Source organism: Sciurus vulgaris (assembly GCF_902686455.1).
Source record: "Sciurus vulgaris genome assembly, chromosome: 18".
In the NCBI taxonomy this organism is placed as follows: Eukaryota; Metazoa; Chordata; class Mammalia; order Rodentia; family Sciuridae; genus Sciurus; species Sciurus vulgaris.
This window is the reverse complement of record NC_136479.1, coordinates 30,768,769-30,795,955: the sequence shown is the minus strand read 5'-3', so window position 1 is coordinate 30,795,955 and position 27,187 is coordinate 30,768,769. Positions and strand designations below refer to the sequence as shown.

At 39.0% G+C, this 27,187-nt stretch overlaps 1 protein-coding gene across 2 annotated transcripts in view; it reads right to left on the bottom strand.

Annotated features, from left to right (window-relative positions):
* The window catches only part of LMTK2 (lemur tyrosine kinase 2), a 92,321-nt gene that overhangs the window by 45,383 nt on the left and 19,751 nt on the right, over window positions 1-27,187 (bottom strand). For both annotated transcript variants that reach the window (XM_079121211.1, XM_079121210.1), the window contains exons 2-6: window positions 21,857-21,981; window positions 18,798-18,942; window positions 10,258-10,331; window positions 6,371-6,489; window positions 560-647 (exon numbers count right to left, since the gene is read on the bottom strand). In XM_079121211.1, coding sequence (XP_078977337.1) covers window positions 560-647; window positions 6,371-6,489; window positions 10,258-10,331; window positions 18,798-18,942; window positions 21,857-21,981 — 551 coding nt within the window. The remainder of the gene's footprint in view (window positions 1-559; window positions 648-6,370; window positions 6,490-10,257; window positions 10,332-18,797; window positions 18,943-21,856; window positions 21,982-27,187) is intronic.

Here is a 27,187-nt window from a genome sequence, read left to right as displayed (position 1 = left end):
ACACAACATTTTCTTAAACTCACTGAGCTTTATTTTAATCATAAATAAAGTTTGGACAACTGTTCATACCTCGCTCAGGGGTCTGTTATTATGAAATATGGTACTGTGAGTGAAGAGCTCAGCACAGGGCGTGGGTATAACAAAACCCTCATACAGGTGTCAGTGAACACAATTAACAAAGGTAAGGAGTCAGTGCATCCAAAGTTCTTCAAATAAGGGACAGACATGAAAGCAGTCCCAAATCCACCATTTTATATCTGTCAAAAACACCTGATTGCCAGGTGTGGTGGTGTACACCTTTAATCTCAGGGACTTGGGAGGCTAGGTAAGAGGATGGCAAGTTCAAGGCCAGCCTCAAAACTTGGCAAGATCCTGACTCAAAACCAAATCAACTAGGGATAGAGCTCAGTAGTAAAGCACCCCTGGTTCCACCCCCAGTACAGCAAAAGGAAAAAGAAAAACAAGAAAGAAAGAAAGAAGAAGAAGGAGGAAAAAAAAAAAAAAAACATGTAGATGTAACTCTTTAAACCTTCAACTGAAATCTCTATTAAAAACTTACCAAGTCGCAGAACTCAAACACCAAAAGATAGGGAATGGCTTCTACACACTGTCCAACACACTGAAGAATATTTGGATGCTGAAGAATACTAGCAAAAATAAAAGTCACGGTATTACTCATCAGGAAGCATGGTTAAAAAATTGTTTAAATAGTAATTCAACTTTAACAACCATAATGATTTAAATACAGTATGACAAAGTAAAAAGATCACATAAGGATTATATGAAACAGACGTAGACTATTACCTAACGATTAAATAATTCAAAGACAAGTATTTTCTCAAATTAAAAAAATGAACTCCCAACATAATATTTGTCTTCAGTAATTTAAGTTTAGAGAAAATATTCTGAGGCAGCATTTAAAAGGAAGGCAGACAAATACATAAATTCATAAAGCATTTCTATCCAAATATTAAATAATTCAAGTCTCTCCTGTGGTTGTCTAGTCTATACACAATTTCCATAAATTTCCACAGTATATGCAAACTCTTTCTGGAAAATAATTTTTCCAAAAGAAAAATAAAGTAAAATAAAAGACAGTTCAAAATATTTTTTTTTAAAATACTCATTCTGAACAAATATGAGTTTATAGGAAATTGCAAAGTCAGTGTAAGAGGTCTAGTACCCCTCACCCAGTGTCCTGCACTGGTACACCTGACACAATCACCTACAGTACAACAGCAAAACCAGGAAACTGCCTTGTGATGAAGTGTCATGTGCACACAGCTCTCCGCCAGGTCACATGAGCAAATTCTTGTGACTACCACCTCAAAAGAGATACAGAATAGTCCATCAGCACACAGATCTGCCCCACACAACCCATTTTTGTCCCCTAGCAACTATTAATCTGTCTTCCATTTCTAGAAGGTTCTCATTATAGAAATATAGGTCAAGCATTCCTTATCCAAAATAGCTGGGACCAGGGGTGTTTCTAATTTCTTTAAAGTTTGGAATATCTGCATATACCCAGTAAGACTTAAGTGTCAACAAAAGATTCATTTATGGTTCATATACATTCACTATACACACAACCTACAACTGTCATATGGTTAGGTGTGGAATTTTCCATCTGTAGCTCATACTTGGTACTCTGAAAGTTTCAGATTTAGGAACATTTTGGATTTCTGATTAGAGATGCTCAACCTGTATTATATAAATGGAATTATACGGTACATGGTCCTTTGAGACTGATTTTTTTTACTCAATATAATCCCCTTGAGATCATCTAAGCTGCAGTACCCATCAGCAGTTGATTCCTTTTGATCGCTGGGCACTAATACATGGTATGGATGACCCACTGTTTGTTTACCCATTCATCTACTGAGGGATATTGTCATTTTTCCAATTTTTTGCTAATACAAATAAAGCTGCTATGAACTCTCACAGAAAGGTTGTTGAGTAGACATTAAATTTTCATTTGTCTGGAATAAACGCCCAGGTGTATATAGCTTCTGGGTTATGTGAGGTAATGGTTAATTTTATGTATCAGTTTGGCTGGGCAACGGTGCCCAGATATTTGGTCAAACATTATTCTGAGAAGGTGTTTTTGGATGAGATTATCATTTAAATCAGTTGACTCTCAGTAAAGTAGGTCCCTCCATAATGTCAGTGGGCCTCATCCACTCAGCTGAAGCCCTTGTAGAAAAAAGAATACTCTCTCCATGGAAGAAAGAATTCTGCAGCAGACAGCCTTGAACCCTGACATCAGTTCTTCCTAGGTCTCCAGCCTGCTGGCCACACTGTAGATTTTGAACTTGTCAACATTCACAAATGCATGAACCAATTCCTCAAAATAAACCTCTCCATGTATATATAAGTCCTCCATATTCACAGGCTGTACATCACACACACAACCAAGGATTGAAAATATGTGCAGAAAAAATTGTGTCTCTACTGGATATGTACAGACTTTTTTCTTGCTGTTAATACTTAAAAAAAATACATTATCACAACTGTAAACAGAATTGAATATGTCATTTAGAGATGATTTAAAATATACATGAGGACACGCATAAGGTATATTCAAATATTCTTTGTCATTTTAGGTAAAGGACATGAGCATCCTCAGAATTTGGTATCCTGGGGGTTGGGGTACTGGAACCGATCTCCTCAAATGCTGAGGACAACTGTGTATACACCCCGAGCAATATATGAAGTCTAGTTTCTCCACATCTTCCCAGCATTAGGTATCGTCACTACATTTTCACTTTAGCTTTTCTAACAGGTATGAAGTGATATCTCAATCTTAATTAATTGTAATTAATTGTGATCTTAATTACTTTAGTAGCCAGTGATACTCAATGTCTTTTCATGTGGTAACTTGCTATCCAAACATATATACTCTTTGGTAAAATGTTTCTCAATCTCTTTTGATGTTATAATTGGGTTGTTGTTGCCTTCCCCGCCCCCCCCCCCTGTTGACTTGTGAGAGTTTGTTATAAATTCTAGATGAGTCTACTGTCAGCTATGTGGTTTGCTGACACAAAGTATTTTCTTCCAGTCTATATCTGGTCTTTTCATCCTCTTACCAGGTGTTTTCAACAGTTATTTCACTGCTGTGACTAAAAAGATCCAACCAGAACAATTGTAAAGGAGGAAAAGTTTATTTGAGGGCTCACAGTTTCAGAGGTCTTAGTCCACAGAAGGCTGGCTCTATTTCTCAGGCTCGAGGTGAGGCAGGACATCATGGTGGAAGAGTGTGGCAGAGGGAAGCAGCTCACATGATGATCAAGAAGCCAAGAGAGGGATCCACTCGCCAGATACAAATATATGCCCCAAAGTCACACCCCAATTCCCACCTTCTCCAGCCACACCCTACCATTTTAATTACCACTCAGTCCCTAACAGGAGATTAATTCAATGATTGGGTTAGGACTCTTATAATCCAATCATTTCTCCTCTGAACCTTCTTGCACTGCCTCACACGTGAGCTTTTGGGGGACACCTCACATACAAACCATAACACCAGGCAATTTCATAAAACAGAAGTTTATAAATTTGATGACACAATTTACAGATTTTTTTTTTCCTTTAAGGATATTTTTGGTGTCATGTCTAAAACCTCCTGATTAAGTTCTAGATCTTAAAGATTTTCTCCTATGCTACGTTCTAAATTCTTAAGAGTTTTATTTTTTACATTTTAAACTATGGATCACATTGAATTAACTTGTGCATGAGAATCTTTTCTCCCTACAAACACCCAGCTGCTTCAGCCCCAGGTACTATGAAGGTCATCCTTCCTTCAAAAGCTGCTTCATGCTTCTGCCAAACCTTGGGTGACCACACTTGAACCAGGCACGAGAGGGCTATTACTAGATTCTGTTCTGTTCCATTTGTCTATCCCTCTCCCAGTAAGAGGTCTTGAAATTGAGTAGATGATTGTTCCAACTTTATTAAATTTTCTCATTCTTCTTTTAGCTATTATAGCCCCTCTGGTTTTTCTAAGTTTTTTTTCCCCCTTTCTTTTGCTTTAAAAAACAAATTTGCATGTCATCCTTGTACCTGGGACCATGCTACTCTTCCTGAATCATTCCTATTTTTAGTAAATATACTGCTGAAGTGAGCATATAACCTTATATATAACCTTATAATTAAGTATGAAAAATCTTAATGAGATTTTGATAGGAAATGCAATGACTTATATATCAGTTTGTAAAGAACTGACAACCTCACTACATTGAGTCTTTCAATCCATGGACGTGGTCTGTTTCTCCATTTCTTTAGAGCTTTGAATTCTTTTATCAGTTGTTTGTAGTTTTCAACATACAAGTCCTATACATGTACCCAGGTATTTACTTTTATGCAAGTGTAAACATTATTAAATGTTATTATCATTAATATTGGCACTAGGCATTGAACACAGGGGCACTTTACCACTGAGCTATATCCCCAACTCTTTTTTTTTTTTTTTTTTTTTTTTTTGTGGTGCCAGGGGATTGTGCATGCGAGCAAGCACTCTACCAACTGAGCTATATCCCCAGCCCCCCAACTCTTTTTATTTTTATTTTAAGTCAAGAGTCTTGCTAAATGTTGAAGAGGGCCTTCAACTTGGGATCCTCTGGCCTTAGACTCCCAAGTCACTGGGATTACAAGTGTGTACCACCACACCCAATTTTGGTTTTCACACATTCACGGCTAGTTTATAGAAACAAAATTGACTTTTAAAACTGTTTTGGCAGTGCATGGGATTAAACTCAGGGCCTGAAGCATGCTAGGCAAATACTGTCTCATTGATCTACATTCCAGTCACAAAATGATTTTTTTATGTTATCTTATATTTTGCAACCTAGTTCTGGGAGACCTTTGTGTAGATTCCTTGGGATTTTCTACATAAAACATCATGTCATCTACAAATAAAGACACTTTTGTTTTCCTTTCTGATCCATATGCCTTTATTTCCTTTTCTAGCTCTAGTGAGCTGGCAAGAATTTCTGGTACTATGCTGAATAACAGCAGTAAAAGCAAATATCCATGTGTTGTCCTGAACAAGAGGGTAAAAGCATTCATTCTTTCACCATTAAACATTCCAAATGTAGTATTTATTTCTTTAGAAAAATTTCTTTGACTTTCTTTTAGGGTAAGTTTGCTGCTAATAATCTCTTTTAGCTTTCCTTTGTTTGACAATGGGCTGATATTCTCTTCATTCCTAACATATATCTTCTCTGGACATGTAATTTCACAGTTCTTATCTTTTAGCACTTGAAAAATGCCATCCTGTTTCTTCTGGCCTCCAGGGTTTCAAGCTGAGTTTCCTCTCTTGGTAAGGTGCAGCTTCTTCACTATTAACAGCTTTTGTCTTTAGTTTTCAAAAAAGTTTGGGTTTATCCTGATTGGGACTTGCTCTTGAATTGATAAGTTTTGTCTTTTTCAAATTTGGGAAATTTTCAGCCATTATTTCTTTGAATACCTTTTTAGCCTTTTCTCTTTTCATTCTGGGACATCTATGACATGAATGTTAAATTTTTTTGTTATAGTTCTCAACATCCCTGAGGCTTGATTTTTTTTTTAAGTCTATTTTCTTAAATTGGGCAATACTTATTATTTTATCTTCAACTTCACTGTTTCTTTCCTCTGTCCTCCTTACTCTGCTGCTGAGATCATTCACTAAGTTTTTTGTTATTTTGTGGTGCTGGGGATTAGGACCCAGGGCCTTGGGCAGGCAAGGAGAGCACTCTACCAACTGGGCTATATCGCCAGCCCTCATTCACTAAGTTTTAAATTTCAGTTTATTTTTCAGTTCTATAATTTCCACTGAGGTCTTCTTCATGTCTTCATTTCTTTGCTGAGACTCTGCCTTTTCCCCATTTGTTTCTAGTGTGCTGCATATCCCTGAAGTGCTTTAAAATCCTTGCCAGGTAATTCTTGCCACTCCATCATCTCAATGTCAGTGTCTTTATCTTATTCAAGTTAGTTTCCTTGCCTCTTAGAATGAATAGTGATTTTTCAATTGAAATGTGGACATCTGGGGTTTAGTGAGACTCTGAGGTCTTAGGGTCTTATTTAGAATGTATGCAGGCAGAAACCCCAAAGCAGTTTTAAACAGTTGATTTTTTTTCCCCCCCCCTTTGTGTGTGTGGTAGGGAAGGTAGGTTACCAGGGATGAACCTAGGGCACTCTACCACAGGGTTACACCCCCAGCCATTTGTGTTTTGAGATATGGTCTCGCTAAGTTGCTGAGGCTGGTCTTTTGTGATGCTCCTGCCTCAGTGTCCTGAGTACCTGGGATTATAGGAGTATGCCACTGTGCCTGGCTAAACTCTTGATTTTAAAAAGACCACAGATTATTTATAGAACAAATGTAAGGCTTACTTACTAGTAAGGTTCTCCATTTTTCAAAAAAACATCTTGTTCTTTGGGGCTTGCACTTGCTTTTAACTCCTTCACTATTACTCTTGCCACACTGGTACCTGTGTAAATCTCCCCAAGAAGGACCTAAAATCAAATAACAGGTTTTTTTATTAGTTACATCAAAATGGTAAAAAAGCATGTCTCATTAACCAGGAAATGGAAAAAACGAGAAAACAAATCAAGCAAAGATGGCTTTCTACTACTTTATATACCATCTCACAAAAGCTTAGAAAACGCAAGTATTTTTCTTCACTAAAAGGGCCAATTTAAACTATTCGTTAGAAATTTACAACATTCATATATTTCACACATATATGTTTTCTGTTCATTTAAAAATTCATTGTATTTTTATGGAAATAAACCATGACATTACAGAAAAGCAATTTATAAGTTCAATTCAAACATAACTCAAATGTTTCTCAGAACATTTTGAACTAGATTGATATTTAGCCTACTGTAAACACAAGGAAGTTAACTGACAGCTAGCCAATGTACAATAACTGCACTAAAATTTTAAAAAAATCCATGGTATTCCAATGATACCACGCCCTCCTCTTGTACCAAATCTTCAGCCAAAATACACATAAAAAACACTCCACTGATATTATCAGAATGCAAAGTAAGAATGAGCTACCTCATGTAAGAACTAGCTACAAGAGAAATATTAAATACAACACAGGTTAGTGCAAAAGCACTAAAAAATACCATATTTTACCAACTTAAAATGATGACGAAGTAAAAGGCTTTTATCATTTCTAAAGAATTATCAAAACTAAATGACTTCCTTTAAGAGAACTTTTTAAAAAAATTTCTATAAAATAGATCATGTCTATTTTACTGCCTGAAAACAGTAACATCTTGAACAGAACTCAATGTGTTTATCAGGAATAAAAGGACAGAAAGGTAAAGAAAACAAGAAATTCTAAAAATTAACTAAGTCACATTCTTTGTTTTAAATAGTTTATGCAAGAATAATAAGCATATCATAAGACATAAATTTTTAAAAAGGGGGGAAGGAATAACAGCGGGCCATTGTAACAACCTCTCCAGCACCAGTCTTCCTCTCTCGGCCTTCCTGGTGTACACTGTGCAGGGCCAAGTCATTCAACACCTGGCCTCTCAGTTCTTGTACTTCACTTCTACAATTTCAGCAATCACTTCCACAGATCTACACCTAGCTAATAGTTATTCCCCAACCTTGGATTCTGCCCCTCTTCTACCAGGCCCTTTATTCCCAGCTCACCTGCTTCCACACTGACTCTGCGAATCCACTGACGGTACCAGTTCCCACTGGTGGCCTCCCCTGCTCCCACCCTCTCTGGCCTCCCTCACCTTCGCCACTCCTTTGCCTTCTCTATGAAGTGTATCAGTTTAGCCAAACCACAGTGCTGGTTAAAGTAAACTGCCAGTCTCAAATAAAACACTAAAAATAGAGGAAAACACCACCACCATGACGGCTGCCATTTTAAATTTGTGGTGGTCCCGAGAGCTGCCCACCATGCCCCTACACCTCCCGAGCAGATGCACTTTCCTAGATGGCTCTCACACCTCCTCCTCTGAACTTTCAACACATCTTTTCACTCCTCCCTTTCGAGGGAGACAGTGGCCTCCTAACTCACTGAGACAACTATCACAAGGGCACCTCCTCATCGTACCACTACCCCATGCACCTGCATCTAGGTCCACACGCTCTGCTTCTGCCCCATTTCAAGAGAGAGACTGCCTCTGCTCCTAAGACCAAATCCCCCAACCACGCTACTGACCCCTGACCTCCTGTTCATTAATGACTTTGCTCCTACAATTACTCTCGTCTCCTGCACTGTCAGTGTCCTCCCCTCCACATAAACAAGCTGCCCATCCTACAAAAATAATGATAATAAATAAAAATCATGAAACCTTTCCTTGGCCCTCTGGATGTCCCCAAACAACTTACCACTCCAGTTCTCTGCTCCTTTTTAGAACAAATCCCCCAAGAAAGTTGTCAAACACACTTTGTCTCCTCTTCCTCTCTTGAACTCATTGTTTGTAAGGATATGTCACTGCTATTCCCCATAAACAGTTTCTTTCCAGCATACCAAGGGCCTCACACTGCTGAATCCTAGACCTTAAAGTCTGCATCTTACTTGGCAAGCCACAGTGTTTGCTACAACTGATCAACTGATGTTCCGAGAATTCCTCTTCATCCCACTTTTAGAATGTGCCTCTCCCTACTTGCTCGCTGACTCTAAGTCCCTTTGTTGGTTCCCCAAATGCACCAACCTCTCCCCGCTACACAATCTCAGGGCTCAGTCCTTATGCTTCTCCCCCTTTTTCATTTTGAAGTTCTCAATAATTTCAGCTAGACTCACTGCTTTAAAGACCATCTATGTATCTACCTATCAATCTCTCTCTCTCTCTCTCTCTATCTATGGCCTAGAACCTCCCTCTTGAACTTGATCTGCATTCCCAGTTGCCTATTTGCTAGCACCACTTAGATGTCTAATAGCCATCTCACACCTTACCTATCCAAAAAAGAACTCCTGACTTCCTCCTCCACACCTGCTCCTCCTGTTGTCTTTCTCATACTCCAGCTGGAGGGAAATCCATTCTCCCAGTTATCAGGCCCAACCCCACAGCTACCTGGGTTCCTCCCTTTCGCACCATCCCCAGTGCTACCATCCAGGATCAGGTATGACCAGGTATCTCCATGGATGCTCATGACAGCCTTCTAACCAATATCTCTGCTTTCACCTTGGCCCTCCATAGACTACCCACTACAGTGTTCCTTTGAAAAGGAAGTCAGATCATGTCACTCATCTGTCAACACCAGAGCAATTCCTACTTCACTGAGAGTAAAAGTCAAAGTCTCCAGCTGCGTGCACTGTCTGTGTCTACAGTTCTTCAGTGATTTAGAAGCCACGAGGGGAAGGGAAGAAACAAGAAGGGGGAAAGAGAGAAGGGAGAGAAGAAAATAATAATTTACTTTGAGAAGGATAAAAAGTTTCTAAGAGTCCAGTCCCTTCTCTTCTTACTGTTCTTATGCTAACAATTAGAAAAGTCTCTTGATAGGGTTTAAAAAAAATAAAATGGGCTAGGGTTGTAGCTCATTGGGAGCGCGCTCACCTAGCACACACGAAGCCCTGGATTTGATCCTCAGCATCACATAAAAATAAAATAAAGGTATTGTGTCCACCTACCAAAAAACCTAAAGACTAAAAATATATTAAATTTTTTTTTTCTTTCCCCCTCAGGTGTGAATGTTTGTGTCCCAAAATTCCTAATGTGAGACTATTAGAAGGCAGGGATTTCAGGAAGAACTAGTTTACTGTCCTTATAAAAGAGAATCCAAGCTGGGTGTAGTGGTATGTATCTGCAATCCCCCAGCTACTCAGGAGGCTGAGGCAGGAGGACTACTTAAGCCAGGAACTGAGGATGAGCTTGGGCAATGTAGCAAGATCCTCTTTAAAAAAAAAAGGCTCCCGAGAATCGCCTCGCCCTTTCTACCAGGTGAGAACAGTGTGAAGGTGCCATCTGTGAATCAGAAAACAGGCCTTCTTCATCAGATGCCAAATCAGAAGGCATTTCCCAGACTCCAGAAGTGTGAAAAATAAATTTCTGTTGTTTTTAAGTTACCCAGTTTATGGCATTTTGTTATAGCAGTCTGAATGTTAGACAATCTTCTGAAAGAGTCACATACCCAGGAATGCTGCAACCTGCATTCCCATGCAGTTTTATGGACAAAAAGCAACCTCTATTCACAGTATAGTGTCTATGGAGAAAGTGGAATGTCACACAATTCAATTCAAAATTAACTTTAAATTCTAAACTGTATAAACAAAAGGGGGAAAAAAATCAAAGTGAAAAACATCATACCTTTCCAAACCAGCCATTTCCAATTTCCTGTATATAGTTTAGGCTGTGGCGGGCAACTTGAGACTTCAAACCTTCTGTAGAGAAAAAAAACATTTAAAATATAAATATCTAACTAAAAATAAGTATTAAATACATAACCTATAAAGTACAAATACTAACACAAATTTAATGCTTGTGCTACTAAAGGTAGAAACAAATACATAAAACACCTCTTTAAAACTAATAAAACCGAGTGCTGTGGTACATGTCTGTCTGTAATCCTAGCAACTCGGGAGGCTGATGCAGGAGGATCCCAAGTTCAAAGCCGGCCTCAGCAACTTACCAAGGCCCTAAGCAACTTACCAAGACCCTGTCTCAAAATAAAATCATAAAAAGGGCTGAGGATGAGGCTCAGTGTGTTAAGCATCCCAAGTTCAATCCCTGGTACCAAAACAAAACCAAATAAACCCCTAATAAAGCCAAAACAATTTTAAGTCTTAATAGGGACAATATTTTTGAATTAGCCTTCTGTCTGATTCTATAATACCTAGATCTGTTTTTTCTGATCCAAAAACTCTAGTGTGGGTAAAATATCAACAGGACCAATATAGACTTAATGGGAATCCCAGAAGAATGACAAAAAAAGAAAAAAATAATTGAAGACAATGGTAGAAAATGTCCCATACCTACTAAAGGATACGCATCTACATGTCCAAGAAGTTCCATAAACTCCAAGTAATATTAAACTCAAAGAGATCCACACCAATACACATTAAATCAAACTCTACCCAGAGACAGAGAACTTTGTAAGCAGTAAGAGAGAAACAACTCACCATGAGACAGAATCTTCAATGAGATGAACAGTCAATTATTTATCAGAAACTATGGAAATCAGAAGGCAGTGAGCTCACAGATAAAAGCGGTGAAAGAAAAGATCCACGAACCAAGAATTCCATATCTGGCAAAACTATCTTTCAAAAATGAGTAACAGTGCAGTGGCATATGCCTATAATACTAGTGACTTGCGAGGTTGAGACAGGAGGATCACAAGTTTAAGGCCAGCCTCCACAACTCAGGAAATCCTTGTCTCCAAAACAGGTGGTGGGCTGGGTCTGGAGCTCAGGAGTATAGTGATCCTTAGTTCAATCCCCAGGGGACAGAGGGCGAGTGAAGGGGAAAGAGGAGGAGAGAGGGAAAGAAACGGAGAGAGACAATGAACAAACAGGAGAAATTAAGATATAAAATATTCTCAGATAAATGTTAAGGAGTTTGTTTCTAGTATACCTGACCTAGAACAAACGTTAAAAGGCTCTTTTAAAAGATAAATATCAGGGATGCAAGGTTGGTTCAACATCAGGAAATCAATAAACGTAATTCACCATATTAATAGACTTAGAGTCAAGAATCACATGATTATTTCAATAGATGCAGAAAAAGCATTTGATAAAATACAGCACTCCTTCATGCTCAAAACACTAGAAAAAATAGGGATAGTGGGAACATTCCTTAACATTGTAAAGGCCATTTATGCTAAGCCCATGGCTAATATCATTCTAAATGGTGAAAAACTGAAAGCATTCCCCCTAAAAACTGGAACAAGGCAGGGATGCCCTCTTTCACCACTTCTATTCAACATCGTTCTTGAGACTCTGGCCAGAGCAATTAGACAAACCAAAGAAATTAAAGGGATACGAATTGGAAAAGAAGAACTCAAACTATCCCTGTTCGCTGATGACATGATTATATATTTAGAGGAACCTGGAAATTCCACCAGAAAACTCTTAGAACTCATAAGTGATTTCAGTAAAGTAGCAGGTTACAAGATCAATGCCCATAAATACAACGCATTTTTATACATAAGTGATGAATCTTCAGAAAGAGAAATTAGGAAAACTACCCCATTCACAATAGCCTCGAAAAAAATAAAATACTTGGGAATCAATCTCACAAAAGAGGTGAAAGACCTCTACAATGAGAACTATACAACACTAAAGAAAGAAATTAAAGAACACCTTAGAAGATGGAAAGATCTTCCATGTTCTTGGATAGGAAGAATTAATATTGTCAAAATGGCCATACTACCTAAAGTGCTATACAAATTCAATGCAATTCCAATTAAAATCCCAATTGTGTACCTTACAGAAATAGAGCAAGCAATTATGAAATTCATCTGGAAGAATAAGAAACCCAGAATAGCTAAAGCAATCCTTAGCAGGAAGAGTGAAACAGGGGGTATTGCAATACCAGATCTTCAACTCTACTACAAAGCAATAGTAACAAAAACGGCATGGTATTGGTACCAAAATAGAAAGGTAGATCAATGGTACAGAATAGAGGACACGGACACAAATCCAAATAAATACAATTTTCTCATACTAGACAAAGGGGCCAAAAATATGCAATGGAGAAAAGATAGCCTCTTCAACAAATGGTGCTGGGAGAATTGGAAATCCATATGCAACAGAATGAAACTAAACCCATATCTCTCACCATGCATGAAACTAAACTCAAAATGGATTAAGGACCTCAGAATCAGACCAGAGACCCTGCAGATTATAGAAGAAAAAGTAGGTCCAAATCTTCACCTTGTTGGTCTAGGACCAGACTTCCTCAACAGGACTCCCATAGCACAAGAAATAAAAGCTAGAATCAACCACTGGGATAGATTCAAACTAAAAAGCTTTCTCTCAGCAAAGGAAACTATCAGCAATGCGAAGAAAGAGCCTACAGAGTGGGAGAATATCTTTGCCAATCATACTTCAGATAGAGCACTAATCTCCAGAATCTATAAAGAACTCAAAAAACTCTACTCCAAGAATTCAAACAGTCCAGTCAACAAATGGGCTAAGGAAATGAATAGACACTTCACAGAAGAAGATCTACAAGCAATCAACAAACATATGGAAAAATGTTCAACATCTCTAGTAATAAGAGAAATGCAAATCAAAACCACCCTAAGATTCCATCTCACCCCAATTAGAATGGCGATTATCAAGAATACGAGCAACAACAGGTGTTGGCGAGGATGTGGGGAGAAAGGTACACTCATACACTGCTGGTGGGGCTGCAAATTAGTGCAGCCACTCTGGAAAGCAGTGTGGAGATTCCTTAGAAAACTTGGAATGGAACCACCATTTGACCCAGCTATCCCACTCCTTGGCCTACACCCAAAGGACTTAAAATCAGCATACTACAGAGATACAGCCACATCAATGTTCATAGCTGCTCAATTCACAATAGCCAGACTGTGGAACCAACCTAGATGCCCTTCAATTGATGAGTGGATAAAGAAACTGTGGTATATATATACTATGGAATATTACTCAGCCATAAAGAATGATAAAATTATGACATTTGCAGGCAAATGGATGAAATTGGAGAATATCATGCTAAGTGAGATAGGCCGATCTCAAAAAGCCAAAGGACGAATGATATCGCTGATAAGTGGAGGATGACACATAATGGGGGGGAGGGAAGGGTTAGAGTTAGGGTTAGGGAGGGGGGCAAGTATGGAGGAAGGAACTACTGTATAGAGGGTAAAGAGGGGTGGGAGGGGTGGGGGGAAGGGAAAAAATAACAGAATGAATCAAACAACATTGCTCTATGTAAATTTATGATTACACAAATGGTATGCCTTTACGCCATGTACAAACAGAGAAACAACATGTATCCCATTTGTTTACAATAAAAAAAAATAAATAAATAAAATAAAAGATAAATATCTCCAGTAAACCTAAGTAGGTAAATAAGATGGTAATGTTCTTGTATGATTTATATTGCTCCTCTTTCTATTTCCTACATGATTTAAAATACGAATGCTTTTAAAAAAAGAAGTAGGCACAAAATGTGTAACAATATACAATGTAACAACATAAAGGGAGGGAAAGGGCTGTATAGAAGCAGAGTTTTTGTTTGCTACTGAAGCTGATTATCAATTTAAACTCAATTGTTATAAACTTAGAATGTTAACATGTAATCTTTCATGTCCACTAAGAAAATATGTGAAAAACATATTCAAAAGGGAATGAGAAAGGAATCAAAATGGTATACCAAAATAATAATTCCTATCAAATTTCAATGGCCTATTTTGTAGAAATGGAAAAGTTAATCATAAAATTTATATGTAATTGCAAGGAATCCAAAATAACTAAAAGAATCTTAAAAGAGAAAAACAAAATTGGAGGACTCACACTTCTCCATTTCAAAACTTACTACAAAATAAAAGCTACAGTACTCAAAACAATGTTGTAATGGGATAAGGACAGGCATACCAACCAATGGAATATAATTAAGAGTCCAGAAATGAATCCAAACAAATATGATAAATTTATTTTCCAAAAGTGTGCCAAGAAAATTCAATGGAGAAAGGACAATGTCCTCAAACATTGTTATTGGGGCAAGTGGATAACCACATGTAAAAGAATTAAGCTAGACCCTTACCCTACACCATACAAAAAAAATTAAGTCAAAATGGACTAAAGACATAAATTAAGGAGCAAGATGATCTAAATTCATGAGCTAAAACTATAAGTTCTACAGAAGATAAAGAGGAAAATCTTCATGACCTTGGATTTGACAACGATTCTTAAATATGACACCAAAATCTCAAGTTATCCAAAGAAAAACAAGATGATGTGGAGTGCACCAAAATTAAGAACTCTGAGTCACCAAAGGACACTACTGAGAGAGAGAGAAGTGAGGACCTACAGGGTGAGAAAATATGCAGATCATGTTATTATGAAGCCATCACAGTTAAGACTGAGACAAAGAAACAGACTGATCAACTAACAAAAGAGAGCATGAAGCCTAAAACAGAGCCACACACATATGTAAGCAGAGAGGAAAGGAAGGACCAGCAAGTGAATGAGGCGGGGGGGGGGGGGGGGGGGGGGGGGGGGGGGGGCAATCTACAAGAAAAACTTGCATTCCCACATTCAAAAATCTACTCAAGGTAGATTATAGGCTAATGTCAAACCAAAATCTTAAAACATTATCCCTTTTTTTAGACACTGAGTCTAAGACTATTAAATTTTGGCATCTAAAACAGACTGCTAAGCCATCTTAATATCAGTTCATTAATATATCACTTTTTGTGTATGTATGTGATTGACTTTCTTTTTTAGTGTAACATTTTGATTTCCTTTCCTGTGAACTTTTTTGTGGTTACCATGGGGATTACAGTTATCCTAAATTTATAACAATCTAGTTTGAACTGACACCAACTTAGCTTCAAAACTACAGCATAAACCATTGACACCCAGCTGGCAGGAACAGAAACTGGTATAACTTCTGTAGAGGGCAAGTTGGCAAGAGCCATCAAAATGGAACACATACATTATCTGACCCAATTCTAAAAATGTATTCTACAAAGGCACCAGCACAACAACAATGTGCAAAACAACCTAGATACCGGCTTTAATGACAAAAGATTAGAAACAACCCAAATATCCATCAATAGAAGACTGACTGCGCTAATTCAAACAGTATAACTTATAGGCAAAAATAAATATGCTCTCTTTATTAATATGAAAGTATCTCAAAGATACATTGGTAAATGGAAAAAAAAAAAAAACAATGTCAAGCAATATATTTACCATGGCAACTTTGGGTAAAAGGGGGAACTACGTGTGTGAGGGATGGAGAGTACATGGAAACCTCCAGACCTTCTTTCTTCTCAATTTTGCTGGGAACTTAAAACTGTTCTACAAAAATAAAAAATTAAAACAAATTTTAAAACAGTGGGGAGAGGTTTGTATCTAGAAACTCTGGAAAAATACTTAAGAAACCAAGAAGAGCAGCTCTTAACTAGGGAAGGCAGGGGTGGGAAATAAGGTTGGTTCAAATATTACAGGGTGACTTTTCACTACTTATATCTTTCTATATGCTTTGATTTCTGAACTGTGAATATATTATCTATTCAAAAATACAATTTAAAAAGAGAAAAAAGGGAAAAAAACAGAACTTCTAGACTTGCTTGTGACTATGTGGCACACCTTTTTTACATATTGCAAATATCTTTCATAGTCAAATACAACTCATCTTCATCCTTTTGCAGGCATTAAAAAATAGTCCATTATTTGCCTGTACTGGAATTTAGCAAGTTACATATTAATATTTAAACATTTTCCTTTTTATATTGCCAAACAATGCTGCAATAAATCCCTTTGCACGTGTTTGTATACTTAATTCGTTCCTAAAGATAATTCATTAAAAGTTAAAGTGCTGGATCAAGAGCAAACATATTTTACATTTGTGTGTGTGGTGCTTGGGACCGAGTATCTTACATACTGATGCAAACTGCCGGACTGCCCCTCTGGGAGGGAATTTCTTCCCACCTCACAGCTGTACTAAGGGCAAGTAGAAGAGACTTTCTATTTCTCTCTTACACACACACATACACCCAATCATGACCTACAGCAAGTGACACATTACTCTTGTTCTTATACTTGTGAGAACTTTTTTTTTTTTTCTTTTCTCTGTCATATTAAGGATTGAACTCAGGGATGCTCTTCTATTGAGCAACATTCCCCATCTTTTTTTACTTTTATTTTGAGACAGGGCCTTGCTAAGTTGCTGATACTGGCCTTGAACTTTTGATCTTCCTGCCTCAGCCTCCTGAGTCACTGGGGTTACAGGTCTGTGCCACCACAAATGGCCTCTGAACTATTAATATGTAACAGTTTTCATTCTATTTGTAGTTTACAAATTTTTTTGCTACTATGTTAAATAGGCGTATACTCTTTTTTTCCATACCAAATATTTCATTTTATGATTCAAATCTGGCTTTTTTATGGCTTCTAGATTTACTGCTATACTTGGAAAGCCTCTTATATCCCAAAATGATAAAAATACTCTGAAAGTTTTCTAAGCAGAGAAACTTACAATGATTTCTTCCTATTAAGAGGGATTTTAGAATTAGAGGAATTCAGTAAAACAGAAAGAGGGGCATGTATATGAATGTTATGATCGCTGCCCAGTTCATGCCCATTGTCAGTCTGCGCATGTGCTGGAGGTAAAGCCAACCAGAAGGCCTCTAAGAGGTTTTACTTTCTGGCCTGAGGAGAGAGAAGCTCCTTTCCTCCCTCACTGCAAAACCATGAAGATACGAACATGGAACAGCTAGCAGTCATGCTCCCCACCGAAGAGAGAAGCCATCTGAGAGATGAAACTGACATACAAAGGGAAGAGAAAATGAGCAGTGACTGTAAAATGCCCATGGAGTTCAAGGCCCTGCTCCAGCTGTCTTCAAGGGCAGCTTCGCCCCTTTCCCATGGTCTGGGTATCTTTTCTACTGATGCTGATCTGAGTTAGGATTCAACTAATTGAAAGTAATTTAGGGTTAAACGATAGACCTGGAAAAGCCCCAGTCTCTCAGGGCTTTCCTTAAGTATGAAGGAAAGAAAATTTTCAAACAAACTACAATAAAAGCATTCCAGCGTAGAGATGAGTATACTTAAGTTATTTCAAGGATATTTTGAACTCCTTTCAAACTAAACTATTTTTTGTTGAGGTAAGGGTATTATTTACAGAAATTAAAGCTAAGAACTATGTGTCATTTTCTAATATTGCAAAACACACAAATATTAAATACATCTTACTTTACAAATACTTTAAATGAACTACACTAGCATATAGTATTTTACCTTACTTTTTCTTTGAGCCATGCATGCTGACAGGAGTATAATCAACTTGGATTTGTACTGCTCTAAGCACACCCCACAGCGCATGTGGTACCACAAATGGCAAGCTTGGGACCTATAAGACCTTAAACAGCCTTCTTATACCAGTCCTGGAAAATCCTACTTCTTAAGCCCTCTTCCCACCATACAAATAGCAATAACATCCTTTAATGCATTCAAGAGATCAACTAACATCTAATCAAACTCTATCTTAAGAAGTAAATGAGTGCTGGCGATATAGCGCATCACATAGAGTGCCTGACTTGCATGCTCGAGGCCAGGTGGGTTCGAGTCCCTAACACTGTGGGATTGCGGAAATAGCAAACAAACAAAAGAAGTAAATGAAAAGCCCATCTGATTAGCATTACTGTATATGGCCCCCTCTCTCAAGCAGAATGTTCTAGTGAAGACAGGAATGTCCAGAGTCTGCAGAGAAACCAGTCTACCCAAGGAGAGCCAAGGAGCTCAGCACCAGTGTGCAATTTCAGTGCATCAGGAGAGAGGTTTTGCTCTTTTATTAGACCCAGGGGCCACAAAGAAAACAAGGGTTTTGTTTTTGAACCCAGGGGTGCTTAACCACTGAGACACATCCCCACCCCTCGCCCCCTTAAACATATTTTATTGAGAGAATGAAGTTGCCTAGGGCCTTGCCAAGTTGCTGAGGCTGCCTTTGAACTCACAATCCTCCTACCTCAGCCTGGAAACAGCAGCCTTTGCAGGCGTGAAACAGGCCTGAGCACTAGAACACAGCTTCACAGGGGGCAGAGCAAGATGGACAGGCAAAGCAGAGGTGGGCTGCCCAATACTGCATGACAGCAGCAAGGCTCCTGCTCTCACCGCTCAGAGATAATGCACCACAACCTGACATTAGGAAGGTCTTACCCACAGAAGGCTGGAACTGTGATGGAGTTGGAAGTGAAATATTTGGTACTGAAAGTGTGAAGACCTCTGCTGGGGACTGGACAGAAGGGGTGTCTTCTGCTGGTGGTGTGAAATCTATCTCATCATCAAAATTATCTTCAAATTCCTAAAATCAGAGGGAACCAGTATTAAAAACCACTGGCTAACATTTAAGATATGAATATTGCTTCACTCATTTGGGATATGCTGTCAAAATTCCCCCAATTCATACTTACTTCAAGTAAAAAGCATATGAGATTATGCTCTCCAACTCCAAAGAGCAAAATAAATAAAATTTGAAAATAAATTATACATATTTTATGTAACTTTTAAAATTGATAGTTTGAAGTTAAATGCAAAATTTTCTAAAATGGAATGGAACTTAACATGGAAATACTCAACCAGGCTCAAAAGTTTGCTTATAAATTATTGGAGTTTGGGTAATTCTTCTAAAATTATCATTTACTTTCACAAATATCTCTGCAAATCAAAACAAATTCAATTTTATTTTTAATTGTATGTGCATTTCTAATTACGCTGTGCTTTCTATTAAAGACAGTTAAACGACTCAGAAAAGATATTTTTAAGTAAGCCCTACTTCTCTGGAGAAAGTAACAATGGAAAAATTGCTACGCTGGGTAGAAAAACCATCAGCATGTGAACCACAAAGGCTAGCAAGAAACTGTGTGGCATCAAGGTGCATTTAACATACAAGAGGATCTGGTGTTCCCAAGATGAGTACTTGAAAATTGAAGATGTACCAATCAGGCTGTGGGCACATTTAAATGGCTCTAGAGGGCAGAAAGGCTCCCCATCTTCCTATCCTCATTCCCATGAATTGAGCACCCCTTGGAATGCAAGTTAATTTAATACACATAGAGAAGACTGTCAAGTGGTTTGCTAGTTCAGATAATTACCAAGTATCCCCTTCCCCAGCACCACACAGAAGCTGAGAAAAGATTAGTGAACAAGATCCTTTTTCATTTTCTGCCAACATCCTTTTCTTCTTCTACCACCTTCCATTAGCTCCCATCCAATATAAGGGAGAAACAAAACGTTATAATGGTAGATTTCCCTGACATTTATGTTTTCGCATGCATGTGAGAAGACTTTATCTTCATACATGTCACATGCTTGCTTGAATGCATTAAAGGACATTATTGTTATTTATATGGGAGGAGGGAGCAGGAAAAATGTGCTACTCAAGTTCGATCTATGAGGGCACTTCTGAATAAAGAGATGGTTCGATTTTCCTTGGGACATTCCTAAAGGGTCTTTCATTAAAAAGACTTGTCCATCATGCCTACCTTAAAAATAATGCCACACAAAATGTGGCAGCAGCATGATATACCGGATGATTCTAAAGATTCAGAGAGGTATACAGTATAATAATAATTTTAAAAATGACCTAAGTCTAGCTCTTACAATTATGCCAGTGACTATCTGGATGAACCTGGGCAAATCACTTTACCAGACTGTAGATTCCTGGTCTATAAAGTGACTTTCCTGGGACCATTCAGTTCTAAAATTTCAGAGCTCTGTATCCAAAGGAAACATGGCCATATTCTTATTTAGTCACACAGATCCCAGAGCATTGTGGCCTCTACACCGAAATCACCCTGACATGCTGGATAGCAATAAAGAATCCCAGCCTTCAGGCAGCATCACAATAAACTCCTTCATTCAATACTGACATTCAAAACAGGACAATCTAAGGCAAGAATGAGGTATCACGAAATATGAGACCTGACTTCAGTATCAGCAACACTGATCAGACTTTATCTTTGTCCCAAAATGGCCAGGTTTCTATACAAAGTCCCTCAGCAAAACTGACCAAGAAGGGACATAGACTCTCTACCCACAAATACGCTCCCAGTAAGTAGGTTGTCATTAAGTCCCCACAGAAGAATCTTCAGTGATGTGAAAGCCCAGGGGCTGGTGTAGTAAAAAAAGCCTCACAGGTCCAGGCAGGCCAACTCCTCCAGACAGGGACCTGTGCTGGGTGAGTCCTGCAGCCTTCCTTTGCTCTTGGCCTTCTGTGCATCATGCAGTGTTGAGTCTAAGTCTTCAGAGCTGCCTCCAGACTCCAGAATAGAGATCACACAATAAAACAGGTAGGAGGCTGGAGAAATCATGTCCCATGCCCAGTGAAAAGGTTTGGGTAAGAAGTAAACTTTGTTTTCCTATTTGAACCAGTGGCCCTCAGGACAGTGCAGTCAGTAGGGCAACACATTAAGGAGCATTTTCTCTGGAGGCATACACTCCCTATTTACTTTTCCCCATGTACTCCTTCTTAACTAGTATTTTTAGAACTCTAATACACGCCAGCAGGCATGCAGCAAGCTCTAAGGCAGGAGTTCCCAGCTTGTTTTCTGGTAGATTCCATCCATCTGCTGCTACATCAGCCCCTCTCTGTCATTCCTCTCTGGGCTAGGATTTTATAGTCAGCAGCATTCTCCTTCTCTTTGGGGAACTCAAGGTTTCAAGGTAAACCTGAGATTTCAATACTCTTCCTCATATACAAAACACCAGGGAATCCCTTTGTGATCTAATGACCACAAAATTCACCAGCCTACAAAAGTTTAGAAAAAACCCAAACCAGTCTGTTCTTCCATATAGACACTTCTGAAGAGCAATGATCAGTTGCTTAGACCTTATGGCAAGTAAGTTCAAATACAATGCTTTATTCCCACCTAGCAAAATCTTAAACTCACCACACCTTGTGCTTATTGTCAAAGATGCTCTAAGGCAGGGTTGCCAAACTAAGGCCAGAGGGCCAAATTCAAACTGCTGGTTTTTGTAAATCTAGTTTTACTGGCACAAAGCCAAGACCATTTATTAACACAGTTCTGTGGTTGATGTAGCACTATGACTGCAGGACTAAGGGTTGGGCAGCTGTAAGAGGGACTTTATGGCCCACAGTATTTACTACCTAGTCCTTTCAGAAAAGTCTGCTGACCCTTGCTCCCAAGAGACTGATACACGCCACTCTATTGAAAATGTATCCAAAGATGACTACATGCTCTGCCATCTGTGCTCACCTTAAAGTCTATTTCTGGGTCCTTACAGCAGGAAACACAGTTTGCAATTAACACTATTAATATCATTAAGCTGCACACAGACAGGATCACAAACGATGCAGGAACTTCTGTAGTAGGTGCCTCCCCTAGAGACAGAGAAAAAAAATAACATTAAAAACATACACATTCCAAAATCCATCTTAACTGCTAATACTTTCTTCTAGACATAAAACGGACCAAGGGTTAATAAAATAATGCCTAACTGTTCATGATAAAGCTGATGGTCAATTCAGAACAGGAAATTTTTTTTTTCTTAAACTTTTTATTTTGCAAATCTTAGATTTAGAAAAGAGATGAAGAGAGAATTCAGAGTTCCCACATACCCTTTGCCCAGCTTCCACTAATGTTCAAATCTTACATTTCTGTGGTACACTCATCAAAACTAGGAAAAAACATTGGGTATAACACTATAAATAGAGCTTCAAATTTTATTTGGATTTTACAATTTTCTCCACTGAAGTCTTTTTTCAATTCCAAAGTTCAATCCAGAATACTAATGCTGCATTTAACCATCGTGTCCCCCTAGTCTCCTTCTATCTCTGATTTTCTCAGTCTTACCTTGTGTCCCATAACTTTGACACTTCTGAAGAGCAATGGTCAGTTACTCTGCGGAACGTTCCTCAACTTGGGTGACCTTATGTTTTCCCAGGATTAGAGTAAGAACCTAGAACATCACAGGGGTAAGGTGACCTTGTTCTTGCATCACATCAGGGTCACAGAACTTGTTCCTGGTGGGCTGAAATTTGACCACGTGGCCCAGGTAGTCTCTCCACCATACAGTCTTCTCTTTACAGACTCTGTGCCTTACAAGCAGGTTCCAAAGTAAAGTACATACCCACAAAGAAAGGAAGAAAGCTATACTTTGTGGAGGGAGGACTCCTGAAGAGTTTGCAGACATATCAAAAAACTGTAGCAGGGCTGGGGTTGTGGCTCAGTGGTAGAACACTCACCTAGCATGTGTGGGGCACTGGGTTCCATACTCAATACTACATAAAAATAAATAAAATAAAGGTATTGTGTACACCTACAACTTAAAAAAATATTTAAAAAATACTACAGCAACTAATAAGATACTTGGGGGAGATACTTTGAAGTTATTATGCAAATACTCTGCTTCTCCTGAAGGTTTTGAATACCAACTTTCTCATTCATCTGTACAGCCTGCCTGCAGTGACTGATACCAAGATATTTTCCGAGGTGCTGGGGATTCAAACTCGGGCCCGTGTGCACGCAAGGCAAGCACTCTGCGAGCCGAGCTATTTGCCCACACCTGATACCAAGATATTTTAATGTGGATTTTCTAGTTCCTTCATTCCTTCTAAATTTGTTATTTAGAATTCGTCTGTAAGGAATATTTGTACCTTTTCCTCCGTGTGTTTATTTTATTCCATCACTTAATACAGCTATGGGCTCGATGGAGGTTTGTTCTTTGGGTTACAATCCAGTATCACCATCATTTATTTTGCGGCTCAAGCTGCTCTAGCGTTGGCCACTGGGGTTCTTTCAAGTTGACTCTTGGCTCCTTTGGCAGTGCCCCATCCTGTTCTTTTTAATCAAACACTGCCTCACTTTCTGTACTACAGGAAGCTCCAGGTTCCTCTTGTATTTTCCTACCCTGGCTCTAGAATCAGCCACTTCTGCAAGGAGCCCTGGCCATGATAAGAGGCTTCTAATAGAGGGGTGTCTGTAAACTACAGCCTGGGGCCTGTTGTTGCATGGAGGAACCTCTAGCTAAGTATGAGTTTTACATCTCTAAGGGTCTGCTTTAAAAACAAACAAAAAGAATATGTAATGGGTACTGAACAGGAAGCCAAAAACATTTTACTATCTGGCCCATCCCTACTTAGAGCATAAAGATTTTTACATTTTATTTTTAGAAAAGACTTAGTTCTCCTGAAAAACATTCAACTAGGATAATTTTGAACCTTTTCTGAGCAAACTGTTAACTCAGTTGCTGGTGTTTTACTAAGAAATAAACTTTTCTTAAAATTCTCATCTATGGCTACTGCACAAAAAGGATAGAGGCAGGTTAATGATGCTACCGTTTTTTTAGATGAAACTATGGAAACAAACCCAAATTCCTATGTGAGTAAAACACAGTCTTGAGTATAAAATAACCCTTGTGAAGACCAGAGAAGTCTAAAATGAACTGCAAACAGGACGAGTCCTTTTTCAATATCCAAAGGTCTACCTGTAAAAGCAATACTGAAACTTCAAGGTCACTGGTGGGCTCAGCCCTGCTGAAATCTGTGCTCAGAAGCAACAGTTAGCCAAAGGGTGCTGAGAGCCTGCAAGTTCTGAGCGAACAAGGTCCACACAGAGGAGGAAATGTGATGGCACCTCTCAAACCAATCTGGAGGCAAACCAACTGTGGCTGAGAATAAGGATCTCCCGGCCAGACAACCAGTGAACGACACAAGGAGCCTAAGGCCCTGGAAGCCAACTGTCCACCAGTGAGGAGTGAGAGGGCCCTTTCTCCACCTCTGCAGCTAGCTGTCCTCTTAGCCAGTTTGGCTAGAGCTTCCCCGCTGGTATCTAATCCTAACTCCGCTCCCTCTCCTGAGTGAATATGACTCCTAAGAATTATACAGCAAAGTGCTTTCACATACAGTATGGCATATTCTATTCATTTTTAAAATATAATTCATCCACCTCATTTTAACAAGCCTGAATTTCCGGTGCATCACACTTGAAACTAAGTGGGTTTAACAGGCAGCATTTCTTCTTTTAGCAGTTCAAAAGAAAGGGTGTAACATGATCAATTGCATCTGAGATTTGATCAAATACAGTATTATTTCATTTCACTGTTAACAAGGCCTCTGAAGTAACTGACTAGTTCCCCGTCACAGATGAGGAAACTGATATGCCCCAAGCACAAGGGGCTACAGACCCCCATGGGCGGGTGTTCAGAACAAGTCCCCATCCCTTCCTGGACATTACAGTCCTGCCTCCGCGTGATTCACTTTTAACACTTAAAGACAAGCTGGTGTACTCTGAAACCAAGTCTATCACTGCCGATGATGGCAGTTCATTCTCCAGGGGGCCTTCTCCAAACTCCACAAAGCTACCTCTTCCTCTCTTTTCACCCCCAGAATTTTTTTTTTAACCCTCATACGCTGTGCATTTATTGTAAAACTGGATCAGGCCTGCAGGAAGGCAGCCCAACTATCTGATTCACGAAGTGGTCTTTGTGAGTCATCAGGTAGGCACGAAGTCACACCCACAGTCAGGAACAACAAGCTAGGCCAGGTTTTGCTAGACCTTTCTACCATGCCTGTTCCTTTGGGCCAATAGCGAGGGACTGCCCTCCCTTCCTCAGATTTCCTCAATGTGACCGCCACACGCAACCTCAGCACCTAACCATCTCTTTAAAAGGACCCTACAGATTTCTGTTTGAGAAATTTACTCAATAGCCTCAAGCAGACATTTTAAGTTACCAATTTAAAAAACTATCCATTTGCTGGTGTTTTTCTCTGAAAAGTCCAAAGCTCTGTGCTTTAAATAAACTCTATATATCAACGGAAGAAAAACTTCCATAAAATGAGGAAATCAAATCACAGGCCGGAAGGTGAGATGGGTTTGCACAAACCACAGAGAGGAAGTAAATCCTAGACATGGGCAGCCACAACTGAAACCCCCAAGTCCCTGTGGCCAAACCAGAAACCTAACCCAAAAAGGTTCCTGGTTGCCACTGTTAGGAAGCGAGGAGGAAAGGTGCTTTTCCTCCAACACTGCCAGCTTACAACATTCAAAATGCGTTAAGTCAAATCAATCGTCTGCTCCAGAAAAACGTCAACAGCAACAGGAGTGTCACCCACATTTAGACAGCTTTCCTGAGTGTACACCAAAGGGGATAATTAGAGGCTCAGGGTACTCAGTGCACTTCCCCAAGATGAAGTTTAAGGACACTTGGCATCTCCATGGTGCACACCATGAGTTTTCATCTTGCCGTTTCCAACGCATTCTAATAGCTACCTAGCACTTGACTCCATAAGCAGAAAACCGGAGGAACACCAAGAGGTAGGGAGGTACCTATTATCTGCTTTCGCAACAGGGAATTTGGGGAAGGCAGTTTCTCAGCATTGACTCAGGGCAGGAGCACTACCCAACAATTAATTCACCATCAAAAATTCAGTACGATTATCTGATTCATGATGTCTAGAACCTCAATGGAACCTGAACACACATGTAATTAACTAAAGACTTGTTAGTGAGTCCATTTCTGGGTTGAATAAAAATCACTAAAGGTCCACAGGTAAAAAAGAAATGATGATCCATGTCTAGATCCATCAGGGATTACACCATCCTGGTATTCTCATTTCATCATTCCTTCCTCAGTTTATACCTGATACGCTTTTATAAACAGAAGTTTCCTCATATCTGTTTGGTTCAAGTCAAAGGAGAAAGGAAGGTTAGACACGTAAATCTTTCTTTTTCTTTACCAATTGTTTTAAAATATGAGTTGGTTCCCTAGCATTCTGTGGAAGTTACCAGTTAGGAGTGTTACTGCTATTGTTTCAGGAAATCATTATGAACTGATGGATTTAAACTACCTGATGAGCTTCAATCCTCTTGCTGCTCTTACTGATGTTCACGCCAGTCCACCTTCGGTCAGCTGGTCAGCTCCCAAGCCCTTTACAAGGATCCCAGCAGACTTGGGATGCATTGTTTCCTGGTATGTTCCAAGCTCCCCTTTTGTATTTTCTGCTTCGGACTTCCTATCAATCATTTCCCCAGGGGAGCCTTGGTTTCTTTGAGAGTGGTTTGCTTATTTAAGATCCAGCCTTGGTCAACAAAGTTGCTTATTCACTGCTAGCATCACAACAACTATAGAAAACAATTTGACAGTGTTTTGTAACACTGAAGGTTGGTATCAGTATAGTCTAAGAAGTTTCTCTTTTATAATGTATGAGCCTGTTTTCCATTCCTATAACAAAATATCTGAGGTTGGATAATATATAGAGAAAATGGGGTTTACAGCTCTGAGTTTTGGAGATCAAGAGTTCAAAATCAGATGGCCTCTGGTGAAGGCCTCAGGTCAGATGACATGATGATGGGAACACATGTGAGAGGCATCACATGGTGAGATAGGAAGTCAGAGATTCAGGGATCAGGCTCTTATAATCACTCTTGAGAGAGCAACCAACTCACTCTGCAATCCAGCATCAATATAATATTTCATGACCTATGAAATTCATTAATAGCTGGTTGCATGCACACAAAGACAAGACAAAGACAAGACAAAGACAAGACATTACTTGTTTCCTCATGGGAAAACAATATCAACTTGGA